We start from the raw sequence: 20,455 nt of genomic DNA, 5'->3' as shown, positions 1-20,455 counted from the left end.
AAAAAAAAAGTGCCCGAGCACCTAAATTAGGTGCCCGAACCTGTGGTCAGGCGCCTAATTTAGGCGCCTGACCACAGGTTCGGGCACTTTTTTTTTAAGTCAATATAGTCCGATTTTGTGTAATAAAAGAATTATAAAATTTCATTAATATTAATAATGCAATAATGGGGCCGGAAAATTAGCCGGAGTTATTGTCGTCGGAAAGTTAGCCGGAAAAATTCCCAGAGTTCTTGATGGGAAAGTTAGTCGGAATAATTGCCGGAGTTATTGTTGATGAAAGAGATGTAGGGAGGGAAATACAACCCATGTATACAAATACAAAAATACAGGGCATTAACTAGAAATTCTAGAGTGGAATTTAGCAAGACCCATAATGATCATACTAACTTGTGAACAAACTATTCCATAGATCACGTCTGTCAAGTCGTGACAACCCAATTGCCACCTTAAACATCTTTCTATTCTTTCTTTAGTAATAGATTGCTCATACCAGCCTTAGTCCCTCCATTGTCAGTCTGCGAGCTAGCATGATCCAAGTCCACCGCCAGCTTGAAAACAAGCAAAGGAGAGAAAAACTAAAATTTGAGGTAATATGACAATTTCCACAATGTGCATTTCTCCATCAACCAGTAAAGAATATGTCTACCGTTTCACAGACATGAATCTAGGGGATCTTTCCATAATAAGTAACTACTTTACTACAAGGATTAATTCGTTATAGACACACTTTTACAATATGACAAGCCAGAAGATTTCCTGATAGAACCACACAGAGACCTACTGATATAGGTTGAAAATTCAGCAATGCCTCAGATTATAAAGTTCCCCAACATATCCAAAATGTGTGCTTCTCACTAAGTTGACAGCACTGCCTCACTAGAACATCTTATATACACCATTCTTTTGGTAAATCACAAAGTCACCTTCAAGACCGACAAGCAAAGTGAGTATAGATTCTTCACTCAAACCTCTGAAATGCTCCACGATTTCATGTAAAGCAACCTGCAGAAGACAGAGATGATGAAGGCATACATAAGATACTTGAAAATTTCCTTTAAATAAAAAACAAACAATTATTCCAGAGGGTAGCGTTGGTAAAGAGGATATACCCCATTATCATAGTTTTTAAGCCATTTTATTATAGAACTCTGAGTGTCTTCCATTGTGTTGCAATAATCAATTCCCTTGTCAACTTTGTAACGCTTTGAGCTAATTATATCACAGTCATCCTCACATTCTTCGTTCTTTCCATTCTCTGGCAACTTACAATCAATATTACAAGATTCTTCTGCATGACATGAAGCCAAAATGTTCGGTGATGTTTCAGCTGCCTCAGAAACTTCGTTCTCTCTTCCCAGTGGCTTGAATTCAGACGGAGAAGAAATACCACAGCTTACCATAGTAAGAGCGGCTTTTAAATGGGAATAGCTTATCTGGTATCAATAACTCCTTTTAGTACAACATCCGTAAAACTAAAATAATGCAGAGAAGTCAGCTGTTTTCGATTATATAAAAGGCACAGCACTGCCAGATTGAATGAGGCACAAGCAAGCATAGTTCCCTCTATTCAAGAAATATTTACTCACATTCCTTTTTGGGACGTTTCTTTTTCTTTTTCTTTTTCCTATGCGTTCTTTTCTTTTTGTGAAAATAAAGGTACAAGTAAATATTTGGAGCCCCTTCTCTAAAGGGAGGATCCTAATCTATCTAATTTTATCTACTTATGTGTCAGGATGAACATATTGGTCTTGCCCCGTGCTTGCATTAAAGATTTACTCACTTTATTTTCATCTAATTTGGGCAATGGAAGCCACCACTTATTCTCCCATTTACTCTCACATGCCTTACTTATTCTCTCTCCTGTATCAAATTTTTCCATCCCTTCCAACAATGTGGCCTCCTAAGTTTTAGTGAAAAGAGAAGTGAATAAGACTTTTGGAAACGGAGCAAGCATTTATTTTATAAAACTCACATTTTCAGGCAACTCGTCTTTTATTGGCTTCAATTTTTCTGTCGAACCAACCTTTGTGACTGCTTCCAATATACTTGTGAACATCTCAGATGTTAGTTCAATTTCAGCACAAAATCTGGGCCAATCAGTTGCTAAACCTTCTTGGAAAGCCTCAAGAAGATAGCTGAGAACAGTTCCTTCCTTAATTGGAGCAGATCTACCAGGGAACTTCTGTTATTGAAAAAAGACAAAGGAAGTAAAGTTAGAACCAAAAATGATAGTAAACGTATTTGGGAAATTCAACCATTACATCACTAACCTACAACCTTACACCCACACAGACGACCAGAGTAGGATACCACTAGTCCAATACTTATACCTAAGCAGATCCTACCTTAGTACCTTACATGTATAAACTAAATAATATACACACACGGTCACCAATCCAACCTACAAAAAACAATTATTTGAATGGAGGATAAGACAGGAAATATACACTCCAACAAGACATAAGATATGCAGCACAGAGGGAAGAAAAGAGCATAAGGAGAAGATAGCATACAGCAATTTTTTCAATGGACTGTCCATCTTCATGCCACATTCTCCACGCATCAAATTTTGCTGGTGTGAGCTTTCTTGGATTGGTTTGATCTGAACTTACTTTTTTAACTGAAGTATGTTGTATGCTCAATTCTCCATCCAAAGACAAATTAAGATCTTTTGAAAGATGCCGTATAGCTTGAAGAAAATGATCCCCATGTATGGTGACAAGATGCTGCAATAAGAGTCAGCCACAAACCTCAATTTTAGAGATAAAGAAAGCTGGAGATCACAAGACTTGTTGTCATTTGTCAGACAGTAAGATTATCTTATGTAAGAGAAACTAACTTTTAGGATTTGTTAGCCAATTACCATAAGAAGATACATGGCAGTTAGCTAACCTGTACGATATAACAAATCCCTAACGGCTTTTTTGGTAGTTGGTCATAAATGGTGGTAATGGGAATGAATTTGTGTAATTTGTGAAAAATATCATTGTCCATTCCCATGGTGATGCTAATTTATCCTAAAGTGTCCACTATCCTTCTTGAATTTTCATTCCCATCCAATACCACCTTGTAGATGGTAATGAGTGGTAATGAAAATTGCTTGGAGACAAAAAGACAAGTTTAGGGGTGAGATTGCTTGTCCATGGAGAAAAAATGTCTCCCCATGGAGATTTTAAGGGTGCTTCCCTAATAAAATTACACTTAAAATTCATTACCGCAATTCATTAACGACTACCAAACGGGCCGCAAATGGAATAACGCCTAGGCAAATACTCTTTTTTAGCATTGCCTTGAAACAATTAACCATTTGATAGAAACCTAACCCCATGGTAGCAAATCTTATCACCTATTTTGGTTTATTTTAAATCAACTTCATCGCTAACAAGAGCTTTGTTTGAACTAGTAAGATTTTCTCGATGATAAACCTGTCTTTAGAAATAGTAACGCAATACGATCTTATCATATTATCCATTATCCCCAAGACAATTAAAATGTGATCAAACTGTGAATCATCAGCAAAATAACAAGAGTATTGCATTGTGCAAATCTTCTGTCAGAATAAGAATGACTAAATAATATCTCGCTTAACGTTCCTTAGGGGAAGTAAAATGATAAGCTACACCAAAAGACAAACTGAGGATTCTACATATTACCTTTGACTGAAAGATCAATCAGTCGAATCTATTTCTTACCCTTGGCTCAACCAAAAAGGTCATGTCTAGGGTTACATTCTACCCCATGATAAGCTACAACACTAGTAGCTTGAATGGGTCCCACAAGTACATCAACACTATTTACTTCCACATTATACTCAATACAAATAAATTTGGGAACAATTACCACATTTTTCTTCAATACTAAATTTAATTTCAAAATCTATTATTTTCTAGAAATATATAATCTCCAAAAATATATTGTTTCAGCAATATAATGTAAATAGCAATTAGATGGCAGAAAATAGATGCTCTTATCACACTTATTGGAATATAATCGGTTCGTAAGGGTAATAGTATAGTATCTGCGTATCATTAACCCAACAACCTTTTATTGTGAGGAGACCCAACAACCTCATAGCACACAGAAGTACATAATGAATAATCCCTGCCATCTACATTTTTGAGTCTTTTCTTTTGTAAGGTTTTACAGATGCTGCTCTTCAGAAGAAAGGGGCATCCTGTTCTTTTTTTTTTTTAATAGAAAACTACATCTTATCTACACTTTCCATCATTCTTTAGGGAGAGATGCACAAGAATGTATAAATGAAATTGTGGGCTAGGATCCTAGATGCCCAAGTGATTAGGGCCTTAGGAAAAACTAGATCCAATGCTCACCATTTAGAAGATGGAGAATGAAATTTGAATTCTCCAGCCAACTTTTGAGGGATCCGAAATTCTGAATAGATGGAGTAGCAATAACAATGTTAGAGAAATATTGCTAGGGTTTAGTAAAAAAAACAGTGTTACTTTGAACAAGCCTATAAGGCTTATAAATTATAATCACCAAATTAATGTGATCAACTTTGTACCCTCCAAAAATTCGTGAGCATTCATGTTCAGGAGGCTAATATACATTACAAGTACTAAAGAACAAATAATATTCTCTGTGGAAGGCAATGAAGGTTGATATAATAATTATAGGACAAGCTTTCCCAAGATATGTTGTAAGGAGTTCTGGGTAGGGGTGAATGTTATTCAGATATAATAATAGGACAAGCTATCCCTAAGACTCGAACTACGTTCAGATTTGATTCAGATTGAGTTTTATTGAAAAATCGGATTTTCGGATTGATTGGATTGAAGGTGATTGGATCCAAAAATCCAAAATACCCGAATAGTAAATAGGCCCTATATCTTATATTTATGATTGGGCTTAATTTATTTTGTAAAAAAAAAGCCCAAATGGTCCAACAGCTCTTTCTTTCCTCTAAAAGCTAAAATCCTAATTCGCTGTTGTAAAGTTGAACCTATTGTGTAGTTGAATTGAACATGTTATGTTGACTCAGCCAAACAAGCATATTACAGAATCACAACCGAAGCATAGTCACATAATTCACTAGGGGTGTATGCAAATTGCGAATTGCGAATTGGTTCCAACGTTCCAGTTTGGAATTCGGCAATTCGCAATTCGTGGATAAAGGGGATCCTCCCTGAAATCAAACCACTATAGAGCGAATCCCGTCCCCGAATTTATTCAGCTTCCCAAAACGAATTGCGAATTATGTGACACTCAACTGAAGTATCATTGTCAAGTCCGTAATTAATTTTTCGACTATAGAAGACAACTTTGAGTATATGCTAGATTTATTACAATGTATGAATTTAAAAAAAAAAAATCCAAGGGATTACTAAGAACAATTGATGGATCTACATGAATAGGTGAGATAAATTATATTCCACGTCCATCAAATTTCATCAAGAAAGATAAAGAGATGAATATGGTCTCATGATTATTCAGTACTTCAACGAGAGTTGTACCACAATAACGTTGCAAATACTAACTAGTTTATCCACCAGAAATGATTGAATATGAAAGAAAAGCAGCAAGAATACCATCCTACTTGAAAGAACTCCTAGCAACGGAGAACCAGTAGTTACTTTCCAATCGACATACCTGGTTGACACCATCAATGTTTGCTAATCTTGCTCTTGTAGATGGTCTAACCAATGCAAATTTTTTAATAGTAGCATCACCACATATAGCATAACTGCAGAATGGAAATCAGGGATCAGATTGGCTATAATAATTCAAAACAATGAAACTTAAACGTTTTACATGTCTCCAAATTCCTTGGCTTGTATGGATGAAACTCCAATCATTAACCAGAACCTGGGAAAGATAGAAGCAAATAAAACCTACGGAGCAGTTCCAGTGGCCCTTGCAAGCTTTGCCCTCTCTTCTAAAAGCGTGTGATAAAGTTGAACCTCAACCTGAATACAAGATTTGACACAAGAGTTTATGAGATAGTATGGGCCAAAAAAAAAGCAGAAAAGTTACGGAGATACAATTATATAAAATTTCAGAACAACTCATCAGGCAACTTCGATGGAATCCAAGGTGTTTTCAACGTGGAATAATTATTACAAACTAAATTGTTTAGAAAACTCATCAGGCAGCTTTGATGGAATCCATCATTTAGAAAACTGTTTTCCACCTTTTACAAACTAAAAAAAAAGAAAGGGAAAGCCATGTATCCAGGAAAACATTTTCCACCCAACCAAACACTCTCTAAGTAGAAAGACAGCATAATGTCGAACTGCGCTCCTAGGTGTCCATACTGGCTTAGTTTGATAAGATTCAGGAGTCAAATGCTCCTTGCTGCACCTTTTCTTCAGTTGGCAACTACTTAAGGGTATCATTTTGGGAGTGCCACTACATGGTGTGCCAAAATTATAATTGCCCCATCCCTGAAAGCAGGTAAATCTTCCGAGCACAGCAACATTACCATGGATTACATGCTAAATCATAGTCAAAGGACGAGTATTTTTATCCAGCTTTTTGTTTACCCAAAATTAAGGGGTTCAAATTGTCGAACTTGGAGGGTAGCCCGTCTAGTAATCTGGCCTTTTACTGAAGGAAGAAGTCACCATGTTAATGGAGTTGATTCTCTTTTAGAACCACATATGGCTGCGTTCCAACTTCCAAAAGTCTGTTTTTATGGAATACAGCTTCAATGATTTTTGCATGGCAACCAAAATATTTGTAAGCATATTTACTCCTATGACATGCATAACTGTGATGACATACTACTAATTAGACACAGCCAGTAACATGAAATAATATTTTACACTCATATTACCAACCTCTGTTAATCCTTCACATTCAGAGGAGGTCAAAGTTTTTAAGCCTTCAACTTCACCTGGTGCACCTCCATCTTCCTCCTGCATATCGTCAAATATAGGCAGAAACAAAGGTGGTTGATAATCAGGTCCTGCAGAATCGAGGTATTGCGCTCCTTTGGTGCTCACACTGACAATCAGATTCCATGACACATGAAACATATTCAATGAGTTAACAGAAGATAAGGCCTAGAAACTCAAGGGTGAAGACGTCCTGCGTAATACAAAGGAAAACGAGATCCTGTCTCTGTCTGTGTTAATTTGTACAAATTTGACTGACCTCACAAATCTGTAAAAGTCACTAACTGTCTCCTTCAGATAACCTGCGTTTAATCACATAAGATTACTCAAAAAGTTTCCAATTACCATTAGACCTTCAACAAGAAGCAGATACTTAGCTATTAACTAATAGAATAAGAAACGAAACATGATTATGTAAGGTAAATAAAAACTCATTGTTTCAGCATGTCCGCATTAGATAAAAAAAATAAGACGAACATCAAAGCGACAGAAAATCCAAAAGTTCATTCTTTTGTCATCAAGATCTTGGTTGACTCAACACATTTGCAGATCATGCAGTAATTTTCAAGTGGAAAATGGTACTTAGATCTGGATATTTGCATATCATAGCAGTTTAACCAGTTGCAAAGTATGGTATAATGATGTTTGAACACAACACACAAACATACAATATATTCATGGCAACGATTCATTGGAAGCTACAACAACAAAATTCAAGCTTGAGGAAGCATAAAAATAATAGAGACGAGCCAGTTTTGTGAATAAAAAGGATGTGCAGTACATAAACAAAGAAATTCAAATTAGAGATAGGAATAAGTACGAAAAATTAAACTGGAACTTAAAACACAGATTAAAGCAATAGGTTGCGGCATAAAGCACAGAGAAAGAACCACTTTCATGCAACATTCAAACTACTAAGAAAATCTATTACTCATTGAATCTCCCCCCCCCCCCCCAAACCCCACCCTCCCACCCCACCCTCCCCCTAAAAAAAGAAAAAACTAAACAAGAAAGAAGAGCAAGAGATGGGGAGAAGGTTTTATAATATGCCAAATGCAATAACACTATGCGGTTGGATGTGTATACTAGGTTCGTAAAACAGGGATCATGGAACCCTATAGGTTGGCCATGCAGGCCTGGGAAGAAATAAGGAGAAAACTGTATCATCACATTGCACTTTCACGGCTACATTTTGTGGGGTCTGTGACAAGGAGAAGGTACCAGAATTTAAAGAGCACTTCTGATCCTCTATCTTATCTGTCAGGATGAGGTATTTACTTAGCCATTTAATGAGCTCACGCCGCGAGGTTTTTAGAGACAAGACCGCCACGGTCCAAACTCCAAACACAATATTGGAGTAACTTCTAATTGCCTTCCTGAGAGAATTAAGTATCCTCCACAGTTGTTCCTTTATTAATACGATATTCTTCTTATGTGAAAAAAATAGCCAATACAACACTAGATATTATGTTTAATTATCAGGAAACATTTTCTTTTGACTAAAATGCTTTGTAAATCTGCATCTAAAATATGTTTGAGGCTGAGACACACAAAATGTCTAGCAAATAAACATATTCTTGTTTAAATGGAAAGAGACAATATGTCTGTTCTGACAACAATTTTTACATAACAAAAGACAAGACATTAATCACTGTTTGTCATCAACAGTTTGGAGAAAGATGAAAAAGGATTTATCCCATACGCAACTCGTATATTTGATGACATTTTATAGACAAGCATAGATTTGATAACATTTATGTGTCTTCGATACATGCGTAGATCACAAGGAGGAAGAGAAAAGCCGTAGATGTTATAAGGAAAGCGAAGAACATCTAGAAAAGACATAATCTTATACAGAAGCAATAAATAGACACAATAATTAACTCACAGAAGCATTACTAAAATAAAAGATACGGAGGTAGTAAAAGACATTATTCAATATAACATGACTTGATTAAATATTGTAATAGCTGTGAACATAATTGAGTTAAGATGCAGAATAAAATTTTGAACAAGTTACCATGAGCAATCAATAGGGAACCTAGTGACTTCCACCAATTTGAAGAGTAAGACTTCCCAAGGCCATGCAATGGTAATCCGTCAAACTGAGCATCAACTATTTTTTTTGACTGTAATATGAAGAGAACGGAAAACAAAAATAAGTTGTCAGGGTTCAAGGAACAAGAGATACAAACATGAGAATACATAGGGATGTAGATTCTGAAATACAGGAATACATTAAAAGGTTAAGTATGTAAGTTCTTCTTGTATCACTTCTAGCTATTGATGTTAGGTCTTGCCAACATGAGAACATGAGAACTTCACTTCATGCATTCTAACAAACAAATATCTTCCCCCATCATTGTGAGAGACAGCTGCATACTTGCATCAGTTAATGAAAGAAAGTGACTACCATGCCTTTTAGGAAACACTAAAATAACCAACAGACTAAGTCCAGCTGTCAGTGGGTAGCCATGAAGTTGCTGATATATTCGGAAGGTGCCAAAAGCCTCCAGCATACACTTTTCTGCTCGCAGTGATTCTTAGACAACTCGAAAATAAATTTACCAAGGGATTGTACTGCTGATATACAAGAGAACTATGCAGCCAGGTTCCAAGTTTCTTTCATCATCAATAAGTTTTATCGTCTCAACATAAAAGTGAACATGAGAACATGAGAACTTCACTTCATGCATTCTAACAAACAAATATCTTCCCCCATCATTGTGAGAGACAGCTGCATACTTGCATCAGTTAATGAAAGAAAGTGACTACCATGCCTTTTAGGAAACACTAAAATAACCAACAGACTAAGTCCAGCTGTCAGTGGGTAGCCATGAAGTTGCTGATATATTCGGAAGGTGCCAAAAGCCTCCAGCATACACTTTTCTGCTCGCAGTGATTCTTAGACAACTCGAAAATAAATTTACCAAGGGATTGTACTGCTGATATACAAGAGAACTATGCAGCCAGGTTCCAAGTTTCTTTCATCATCAATAAGTTTTATCGTCTCAACATAAAAGTGAACAACAATTTGTTCATTTGTTGAGAATATGTTTTTGAGAAAGCTTACCCGAGATCCCCGAAGAACATGTATAGGCAAATTGAGACCCCAGTTACCCCTACATGAATGAATACAAGCCATCAGAAGATATGCCTCTTTAGACATGTCTCGCTCGCACTCACTCCGTGTAGTAGTGCAATTGTCACAATTTCCTGCAGGATATTGCAAAATTATAGAAACATACTTAAAGAGCAAAAACTCGGTTTAGAATCAGGTAAGATTTAAAACAATCTCGTAAAAAAATAATTTTCCCACTGCAACATGAGTCCCATAAAATAGATGGTATAAGCAAAGGAAATCAATTTGCAGCCAGAAACAAGATACTTTAAATAGCATATTAGTTACTAACATTTATCCAATCAGGAAAGCACAGAGCACCTCTGGTTTTCATTTTTGTTAACATAACTAAAAAGGTTTCAAACATATCTTACTGTGGCATGACACTAACGACCCGTTTGGTAGTCGTTAATAAATTGCGGTAATGGAAATGAATTTTAAGTTTAATTTTATTAGGGAAGCACCATTAAAATCTCCATGGGGAGGCATTTTTTCTTCATGGACAAGCAATCTCACCCCTAAACTTGTGTTTTTGTCTCCAGGAAAGCAATTTTCATTAACACTCATTATCACCTACAAGGTGGTATTGGATGGAAATGAAAATTCAAAAAGGAAAGTGAACACTTTAGGATAAATTAGCATTACCATGGGAATGGAGAATGATATTTTTCACAAATTTACACACAAATTCATTCCCATTACCACTTTTTGTAACCAACTACCAAATGGGCCGTAAGTACTTTACGTTGGATATTTGTCTAGCAAAAAAAATGGAAAATTCGTCAGAAAACACTTATTGATTGTCAGCTTTTGTAAGAAACCACCTTAAATAAAAATTTTCTTTTGCGAATACCTTGTCGTCAGATTTCGGCCATTGACTTCCACTTTCAGGCGTTGACTTACACGCGTACCTCATGTGACTCATTTAATCCCCCAATTTCTTTCATCTTCCCCCAGATTTTTCGTGACGGAGAGATTTAGAGATGCAAAAGAGAGGAGAGAGAATGATATTAGGGAGAAAAAAAAGAGGAAAAGAACTGAATTGGGGGTTAAGTGGGTCATGTGATGTGTGCCTGTGAGTTAATGCCTAAACATGGAAGTAAAGGGTCGGTTTCTAATAAAAGTTTCATCTCGCACAAAAATGTTCATGAAAGGTGGTTTCATGCCAAGTTTTTTTTGTAAGGTCTCTCATAAAAACTACTCCCTCCGGTCTTTATTAGTTCACCCGTATTCCTTTTTGGGATGTCTCTTATTAGTTTACTCATTTCTTTTGTTTCTATTTTTGGAATGAGACCACTAACTTTCCATCATACGTACATTCAACTTTAATATAAAATAATAGTTTCTCTTTCTTTCTATGTCCCACAACATTGTTTCTCCTAAAACTCTGTGCAAAAGAAACGGGTAAACTAATAAAGACCAGAAGGGAGTAACATTTAAAAAGTACTCCCTCCGTCCCATAATATAGTGCTTGTTTGCTTTTTACACAGTCTTCAAGATATACTTTTGAACCTTTAATATCTTTAATACAAGAATAAAAAGTTAATATTATGTAAGTACACATTGAAGCGAACCTAACAATATCCTACATGGGTACGTTTTTTTTGCATATATTAATGAGTATATTTGGTCAAATATTTTAAAGTTTGACCTCAAAAGAGAAAAACAAGCACTATATTATGGGACGGAGGGAGTAGTTTTTAACAAATTTCTCTTAAAAAACTGATTGTTTTGTCTCAAATGCATTAACAGAATAAAAGCAAAGCACGCGTCCCATGCATCAAGGTACAAATGATTTAGGTGGATCACACTTTCTTCATTCATGTTCTGAATTATCAATCCTTTTTTTCATAAAAATTAAAGGACGTCAAGGTCTGGTACCCATCTACAAAGGAGGCTAGACTCCAGAGCCAAAGATATGATGCCAACAAGCTACATAAAATGTTTTATCCACAAACTTGAGAATAATCATTCGATAGATCCCGTGGTTTCATTCCTTCAAAAAAAAAAAAGTTCCAAGATCCAACCTTTCTTCATCCATCTCTTTACCATGGCACAAGAGCATCTTTAGCTGTACATAGCTTAAACCCAACCCACGCCAGAAACACTAAGATTACATGTGATGATCATTCATTATTAGAAAGTGATTGACCAGACAGCAAAACTGATAGTTTGCTGGAAAAGCTAATAGTGAAGATGGCCTCTCACTGAAGATTGAAGTATTCCTGACTTCCTGGTATTGTGCACAGACACAACAATAATGCTAGTCAATTTAGATGAAAATCCAAATGATGCACAAGAACCTAAGTTGAAGATCAAAGAAGAATCTGAAGCATATAATACCTAGGAAGCAGACTTAGCATTCTTGAAAAAGAAAAACCACCTAAGAATCAAGACAGCAACTATATTCAATAGCCTAGTTCTTTGAAACAAGAAAAATATTGTAAGGAGTGAGGAGAAGTACCACAACCAAAGACCATTCTCAGATCACAGAACCTTAGAAGCAGATCTAAACAAGTAAAGCTATTCAAGATCTCTCTCTCTTAAAATGATTGAACTTGCAACTTCTATCAGAAAGATTATAACGGTGATTAATAGAAATAAAAAGCTGTGCAGAACTGCAGACATTGATCATTTATAGTCTTGTCAATACTTAGTTTACCGAATTAAATGTTCATGAGTAGGGCATTATTCTAATAATGTCAATAAGGCTGAGTCAGTAACATACCACAATTTTCTGCTGGAACCCTCTCACCAAAGTGCTCCAGTAAGAACTTCCTTCTACAAGTTCTCAGCATGCAATACTTATGTGCTTCCATCATTGAGTCAAGAACAGCTTTTCGTTGAATTTCCTACAAAATGTAGCCCAAAGGAATACACTGACAGCAAGTTCAGAAGAAAAAAAAGTTTGAAACTTAAGCAGACAAAAGGAAGTTGGGTACATACTGTTTGCAATCCACTGCAATAAAAGTCAGATTTTGCGAAGTCACTTCTCGTGTAATATAGCCAGCAGGTAGATGCTATACCATCTCTCCCACAGCGCCCACTCTCCTGGTAATATGTCTCTAAACTCTTTGGGCAGCCATAATGTATCACTTGCCGTATGTTTGGCTTATCAATTCCCATGCCAAAAGCAATAGTGGCGACCATGACATTTAATTCATCTCTAATAAATGATCTGAAATAACCAATGAAATGGGTAAGTCATTCTTCCGACATCTAGTATATATGTCAACAAACAAAAAGTTCAATTTTATCCATTAACTATCATATTGTAAAAGTGGAAAGAAAATAAGAAGACGAATTAACACATGAATATGAACAGTTCAACACTGAAGCTTTAAAATTATTAAAATGCACCAACATGAAACACAGTCTAGGTAGATACCTATGTGCCTCCTCCCGAGCCCTATTACCCATTTGACCATGATAGATTCCAGCCTTAATTCCAACTTTTCCTAGCCACTCATGTATCTGAAAAAAAGGAGCACAAGCCAATTACATACAGACATAGAAGGAATAAGTAAAGAACTTGAAGCACATCTACTTCTTCAAATCAAATTATTCTTTTTCTATCTTCATTACCCTTACATACGTTTAGGTCTTTGGTCCCCGTTATTCATTAAAAGTCATGTTTGTACAAGAAGCCCATTTTCTCATAGAAAAATCAGACATGCTTGCTGGAAAAGCATTTTCCAGTTCTTCACTTCTTCTTCAAAGAGATGTGAGGTTACAACATTAAGTTAAATTGAGCATATGAAGGTTTAGATGGGAAGGAAACAATGAAGTCTCAATTTTCTCACTCCCAAATGGTATTGATCATCTCAAGACAGGAAGTAATTTGCATTTACCAGAATGCTGCCACCTCCACATTTCGTTTTAGAGCATGTATCCCTGGATACCAACCCAACCCAAGCGGGCACTAATGCCATCAAAAAAAAACTGAAGTGGCTATAGATTCAAGAGCCTAGCCTGGTGTTTTTTCTTCAGTTTGTATTAATTGATCTTTTACCTTTTTAAAAATTGGCAAGTCCCTTCAATGAACAGGTATTCAGTAATTGCAAGATTGATTATGCTACTCCATCTTGTTAGATCAGATATACCTCTACATTTCGTTTTAGAGCATGTATCCCTGGATACCAACCCAATCCAAACAGCACTAATGCCATTCAAACAACTTAGGTGGCTACTAGCTATATATTCAAGAGACTAGCCTGGTGTTTTGTCTTCAGTTTGTATTAATTGATCTTTTACCTTAAAAAAAATTGACAAGTCTATTCAATGACCAGGTATCTGTAATTGCAAGATATATCATGCTACTCCACCTTGTTAGATCGGATATACCTGCTCAACATCCTTAATCGTGAGGCAGTAAATGATGGTTGATCCAGCACTAGCCACGGATTTTGAAACTTCTTGTATAAACTCATCAAGGAAGGAATAGCCTCGGTTAAAAGATTTCACACCATAGAAGAGATTTGTACGATCAAATGAGCCTACAGCAACATAAGGATCCTTTATCTTCAACGATCTAATTATGTCTAATCGAACCCTGGAGCCAGATGACATAAAAATCATTAGAAAAAGACTTGTTAACAGAATTTTACTTCATAAAAACCTAGGACCAAACGTAAAAATTATAGTACATAAAGCTCAATATGATCTTCAGTTTAAGTAAAAAGAAAAATCATGCACGTTTGGTAAATGAAGAAAATCTCGATCGTTATTTTAAGCCTTCATGGGATAGGATTAACTGGAATGATCCTTCATTTGAATGAATTGATTATGTCAAATCGAACCCTAGAACCACAATATATACCAAATAGAAAAGACTTATCATCAAATATTACAGGATACTTCGTAAAAAAACTAGGATGACAAGCGAAATTTCAAGGTACATGAAGCACAATATGACCTTTAATTTAAGTAAAAAGAAAAATGTAATGCATGTTTAGTACATAATCAGGATTGCAATATTAAGCATTCATGTGGATATACAAGAAATTCCCAAAGTACTTACAGTCCGTTCGGCAGGCCGTAATAAATGATTCTACTGGTAATGAACTTATATGTAGTTTTGTAAATGAAGTTCCATAATCATGTCAATGCCCATGGTCATGAAACTTCATCCACAAACATGTTTTCTTCATAAATTTCCATTTTTTGGTAAGCAAGTGAAAATTGGATAGCTCAAAAAACCACTCAAGGTATGTGAGAAAGAACAACCCTTCTAGGAAGGACCCCCCTTCCCCCCCCCCCCCTGTCAATTACAACTATGCTATATGCGACAGTAAACACTTACAACCTAGCAAGAGAGATTTAAACCAATTACAATTGTTGCAGCCATTCTTGATCAACTACACTGATTTTTTTTCCACAAACACTAGAAGCTCTCTGTTACACAGCATATTTCACAGCCTTCACTACTTTATTTTTATTTGCAAGTGTCGCATTCCATAGGACATTTTCTTCATAAATTTCATTACCAATCAATACTTCTTAAGTAATAATAAATGGCAATGAAAATTTGTGAAGAAAAAGATGTATGAGGAGATGGACAAGCATTACCATGCACATTCAGAAGGGACATCCTTCACAAAATTACATATGAGATCATTACAATAACCGCCAAGAAACGGAACATCAGTGAACAATAAAAATTTCTTGACGAAGTTAGTAAGAAAGTATCGATAGCAGAACATGTGCAAGTTTGATGCTTTCAGAGACACTGCACTTATGCTGCAGCAACAAGAACACCATCTGTGGCTATCATCTGGCAAGCAGTAGAGTTCCAGAAAAGGTCAGACAGATTGATTTTTTTAGGAACAGAGGAAGTGGTGCTAGGCTTAGACAGGGAAAGATCACAGATACAGAAAATATTGAGCATGTAAGTCAAAGACCAGATCTTAATCCTAAAGACAAATACAAAAGGGTCAAGCAAACACAACATAAACTCTATTTACTACGTCTCTTTCAATTCTCTTAATACATCCGCAATCAAGCTCTTACAACAAGTACGGGAGCCAAAGAGATATAAAGTATTCCCTTTGTCCCAAAAAGCGTGCTATCAAATTCTGCTGAAGATCTCCAAAATTATTTCAAATTACTAGAAGAATCACAGACAAAGCCTCTTGATTCCTTTTGCACTTGAATAGATGAGACAAGTTATGTACTAACTTCATTTAGAAGCTTTATAGACCCAGGACGGACAAGTGACAACCCTTTGGCTTTTGGAGACAGAGGCAGCATCTTGTAATATAATATTTTCAAATATAAAGCATTATCTTACTTTTCTGTAGCAGTTGCAGTCAAGCTCACAAATGGAACATCTGAGAGAATAGGACGCAACTTGTCCAGTTGTTTGTACTCCAACCTGGTAAGAGTTGGAGAAGTCAAGTCAAGTGAAAAACATAACTTGTCAGATAGTGTGGATCAAGGAGAATGCTATGCTCAACAAAAATCAGATATAGACGACGACAAATATGTTGAATCAAGGTATTTGTTAACCAATATTAAATCTAATGGTATGAGGTTCACGAACTCTTGGCCGGGATTTATGTTAATATTACAATTGTCTTCTTGCACAGGCAGCCAACCTATGGCGGACTGCTATGGCCAAACTACCACAATCATCTAACCCAAGAAGCAAAGGATTAAAGATTGACTTCTCAATAGCCCAAAGTAAATCAGACCCTCAATTGCAACCCATTTAAAGCTCAAGATATCATTGGCTACCCTAAGCACATTGGCTACCCTAAGCACCTTCCCCCGCTCAAGACCAACCTCTCTGAACAAGAACCTCATGATTTGCTAGTCTACCAGTGTAATTATGCATCACCAATTCACCATATAAAGATGAATACCCCCTGTTCCTCAACAATTTAGGCCTGTTGGTTTCGTTATTACAAAATGATATTCAATCAAGAAATCAACTTGTAACTTCATTTTAATATGCTTGTTTACTTGCTAAGAAGTATTAGAGAGAAAAGGGTGCGACCGTGCGAGGGTATGGAGGGGAAGGAAGAAAATAATGTAAGCCATTCAGTAAAAATGTGAGGATACCTTTTTCCAAGTAAAGAAATTATTTCCCCCCCTAAAAAAAGAAACTTTTTCTTTTCCCTCCTCCGCAGATTAAACTAAGGAAAATCGGAAAACTAATTTCTAGGAAAAGTATCTTCCCCTCAACATGAAAGTCTCAATGATCCTACAAACAGTTCAATGAGCAACATGTATTCAGAACAAATATATTCTTCTGTAAATCACATCACTTTTGATCATCATGGACAAACACAAAACAAAACAAAAAAGCAATAAAAATATAAGAGCAATCATTTATTCTACTTGTCTGACAAGAATATTGCAAGAAGTACCTAGACTCACATGAGGCTTAAGATAGAAGACCTGAGTGTGTAAGAGAATTTTCGTGAACTGATCAATACTTATTGACCACCACAGCTTATCTTAGCCTTTCTAAGGATTTATCAATACTATATTTTCCAGGAGGATGAGATGGGAGGATTAGTGCAAGGAGAACATGGCATTTCAGCGAAACATTTGGTGTGTAAGGATCCCAACTAGTCTCCCAAAATATTATATAACCTCTCTTGCTTTGTAATTTTGTTGTTATTCGATTTATCTTATTCAAACAAGTCAATCACTTATGATCTAACATAATTGATAAGTATACAAATAATTATCATTCACTCTCTTTTGGCCACTAGCTTGCATAAGACCAATCACTAATTAGTTATTATCTTCAAGTACAGATCAAACAGAGTAAAAAAAAATAGCTTAAGCCAAATTCTTCTAATTAAATATAGTTTTTGTGTACGCCATACTCGTGCACCTATTTTTAATGGCCAGTAACCTGAAGCTTACCATATTGGAAAACAACCAACAAAAAGCCAAGTAAATGGCACACACACCAAACTGTAATAGGAGTGACCATAGCATATATGCAAACAAGAAATTAGAAGTTTTAAGTGAAAAAGGCGAGAAAGCTAAGGTGAATTGAATATTTCATGACCCTTGAACCTGAAATCATGACCCCATTCTGATATGCAATGTGCTTCATCAACCGCAAAAAGACAGATTCCAGACTTGAGCAGTTTTAACCAAAAGCTGCAAAGATGAGACAATAACATAGATTTAGACTCAGACAAGCACCATTTATTCAGTTTTCACAAGCAGGAAGATAAATGGATTGGTCAAATATTTGAGCTTGTTCATGTAAGTCATAATATAAGTCATAATATAAGTCATAATAAAGAACAAGGAGAAGTCTCCCTTTCTCTATAAATAATGCACCTTGAATAGAATTAAAAGATAGTAGCTTATGTCCAGAATGAAGATGAGTAATATGACAGTAGGGGAAGAAAGAAAGACAGAGAACAGAAAAGAATACAAAACACATGATAGAAAGGGTATAAAGCAAGAAAATTGATAGTAGCATCAATAGACAAACAAGTGATAAAAGTTCAAATGATATTGGAAATAACAAGCCCGATAGGCCGATACATGCAATGGACCATATACGAGGTTAATAATGTAGTTTTAAAAAACTAGAAAACAAAAGAGAATCTTGTAAATTACCTGAGAAAAGACTGTGATATCTCAAAAAAAAACCTCTTGCCTGTTAAGAATATAAGCAAAGCACAAATACAATCTAATATCTTTTAAAAATCACCAGACAAGCACTATATTTACTGTCAGTAAATGCTAAGACAATTGTGTGGGTATGATCAGCAAAAAAATTATGCACAATAATCAAAATTTCAATATAAGATACGAGTATAAAGAACCAAATTGTCATAGAAACAACAAAAAAAATTCATGTTACTCAAACTCAAGTACTTGGATCAAACAGGAGTTGTCCAAGTGTAAGATGTACACTTGGCTATTAGATGTATACTTTCCTTCTTTTTGTCTAAAATGAAGTGTCAAGACTCCATACCCATGTCAGAGTCTTGCATATCTAACACAGGTATTTCATATTTGAGGTGATATGAGTAGGAAAAATGTCATGACATCCAGCAAATACCATTCCCTCATTTGGAAATCGCATAATACACACATAAAATTATGAAATGCCATATGTGATGCAAAAGGCACCTGTTTGCGATCGCACATGCTTTCTCTGGAGTCATGAACAGCAAACTATAGAAGCCAGACTCAGCTTTGCTTTGCACGGTTTTATCAGTTTGAGTAGAGCCTAGGTACTCTGCTTGGATGCCACGTTGTTTTAAAGCCATTACCTATCAGTCATTGGTCAACAACTTATCAACGAGCTGCCCCCCATAGTAATAGCCAACGAGGAAGACATGTAATCATCAAGAAGATCACCTGATCTTGCATCAAAGATAAAAGAGGGCTGACCACAATGCCTGTACTCCCGGCAATCAAGGGGGGAACTTGATAGCTGTATTGTGATTCAAGCAAAAAATTAAATAGTACTTGAAAGAACCAAAAACGCAAACAAGGCATACAGAGTCACATATATTGACGTTTGCTTTCAAATAAACCATGGAATGCAAATACTATTTAAATTTCCTGCTACGACCACAGCACACAAACAACTGAACAATCACCAATGCAGCATCAAATTCAGTAGCTACAATATGGAGAAAATGTGTCAAACGAAGTCCTATATCCGATCTTACAATGTACTATGGGAGAGGGAGAGGGAGAGGGAAGCTAGTAACCAATACAACATGCAAAACAATTGAAGCATTAGAATATATGTCACAACAGCATAATACCCATGCACATGTTAATTTAAACGAAGAAGCATGGGTAGGGAATCAACAAAGAGTTCAGAATTGCATTTTTCAACCAGAGTCCGGCTTTTTTTCGGGACATGCAACCTAGTTTCGATCTAAAATCTTCAATAACAAGTTAACAATCAAGAGTTTGTTCATCATCGTTTTTGTTTTCAAGTATCCTGTGCCTAAGAAAACTAAAAAAACAAATATATAACCAGCTTTCTATTGTCAAGTTTTCAAAATTAAGATGATCAGTATAAGTATGACTAATCTAAGTACATTATACAATTTATATGATATGACTTCCAAAATCTTAAAGCCAAAAATTGAAAACTGACAGTAATACCAAACGGGCCGCAAGTAATCTAAGCTAATCCTCTTCTTAAGAAGAGTAGGTTAACTTACACAGTAAAAAAGATTGAACAAAAAACTAGTGGGCTCACCAAAGGGACTTGCCACTACCAGTAGCCATGACAACCAAGCAATCTCTTCCCTCCAAAATTTTCTTGATCACTTCCTTTTGATATGGCCGAAATGTAGAAAACCCAAAATATTTCTGCAACCCAATACATAAAAATTAAAGACAAAATTTTCAAAAACAAAAAAAAAAAAAACACAGATATAACACATAAAACCCACAAAAAAAACATAGATTACAAAAACAAAAGCAATGCAAGTGAAGTTAAGTGTTCAATTGGCGGTTTACGAGTAATTAA

At 35.8% G+C, this 20,455-nt stretch overlaps 1 protein-coding gene across 3 annotated transcripts; it reads right to left on the bottom strand.

Annotated features, from left to right (window-relative positions):
- Nucleotides 1-564: 564 nt before the first annotated feature.
- Nucleotides 565-20,426, bottom strand: LOC104891323 (uncharacterized). 3 transcript variants are annotated; one of them, XM_057394221.1, is made up of 19 exons: nt 20,183-20,411; nt 19,321-19,396; nt 19,090-19,232; nt 18,013-18,099; nt 16,268-16,351; nt 14,323-14,530; nt 13,367-13,452; nt 12,925-13,156; nt 12,707-12,830; nt 9,931-10,073; nt 8,878-8,986; nt 7,117-7,159; nt 6,801-6,966; nt 5,857-5,927; nt 5,611-5,704; nt 2,514-2,726; nt 1,973-2,179; nt 1,110-1,433; nt 565-1,002 (listed from the first exon to the last, which is right to left on the bottom strand). In XM_057394221.1, the coding sequence occupies exons 1-19, from the start codon at nt 20,209-20,211 to the stop codon at nt 877-879; spliced, it is 2,565 nt and encodes an 854-aa protein (XP_057250204.1). In that variant the 5' UTR covers nt 20,212-20,411; the 3' UTR covers nt 565-876. The 3 variants fall into 3 exon arrangements, with proteins under 3 accessions (XP_057250204.1, XP_057250203.1, XP_057250205.1); XM_057394220.1 differs by having other exon boundaries at nt 1,973-2,182; nt 20,183-20,404; XM_057394222.1 differs by lacking the exon at nt 1,110-1,433 and having other exon boundaries at nt 1,973-2,182; nt 20,183-20,426.
- Between the last annotated feature and the right edge of the window lie 29 nt (nt 20,427-20,455).

This window comes from Beta vulgaris, chromosome 4, assembly GCF_026745355.1.
Source record: "Beta vulgaris subsp. vulgaris cultivar EL10 chromosome 4, EL10.2, whole genome shotgun sequence".
Taxonomy (NCBI): Eukaryota; Viridiplantae; Streptophyta; class Magnoliopsida; order Caryophyllales; family Amaranthaceae; genus Beta; species Beta vulgaris.
This window is presented reverse-complemented; position numbering and strand designations above follow the sequence as displayed.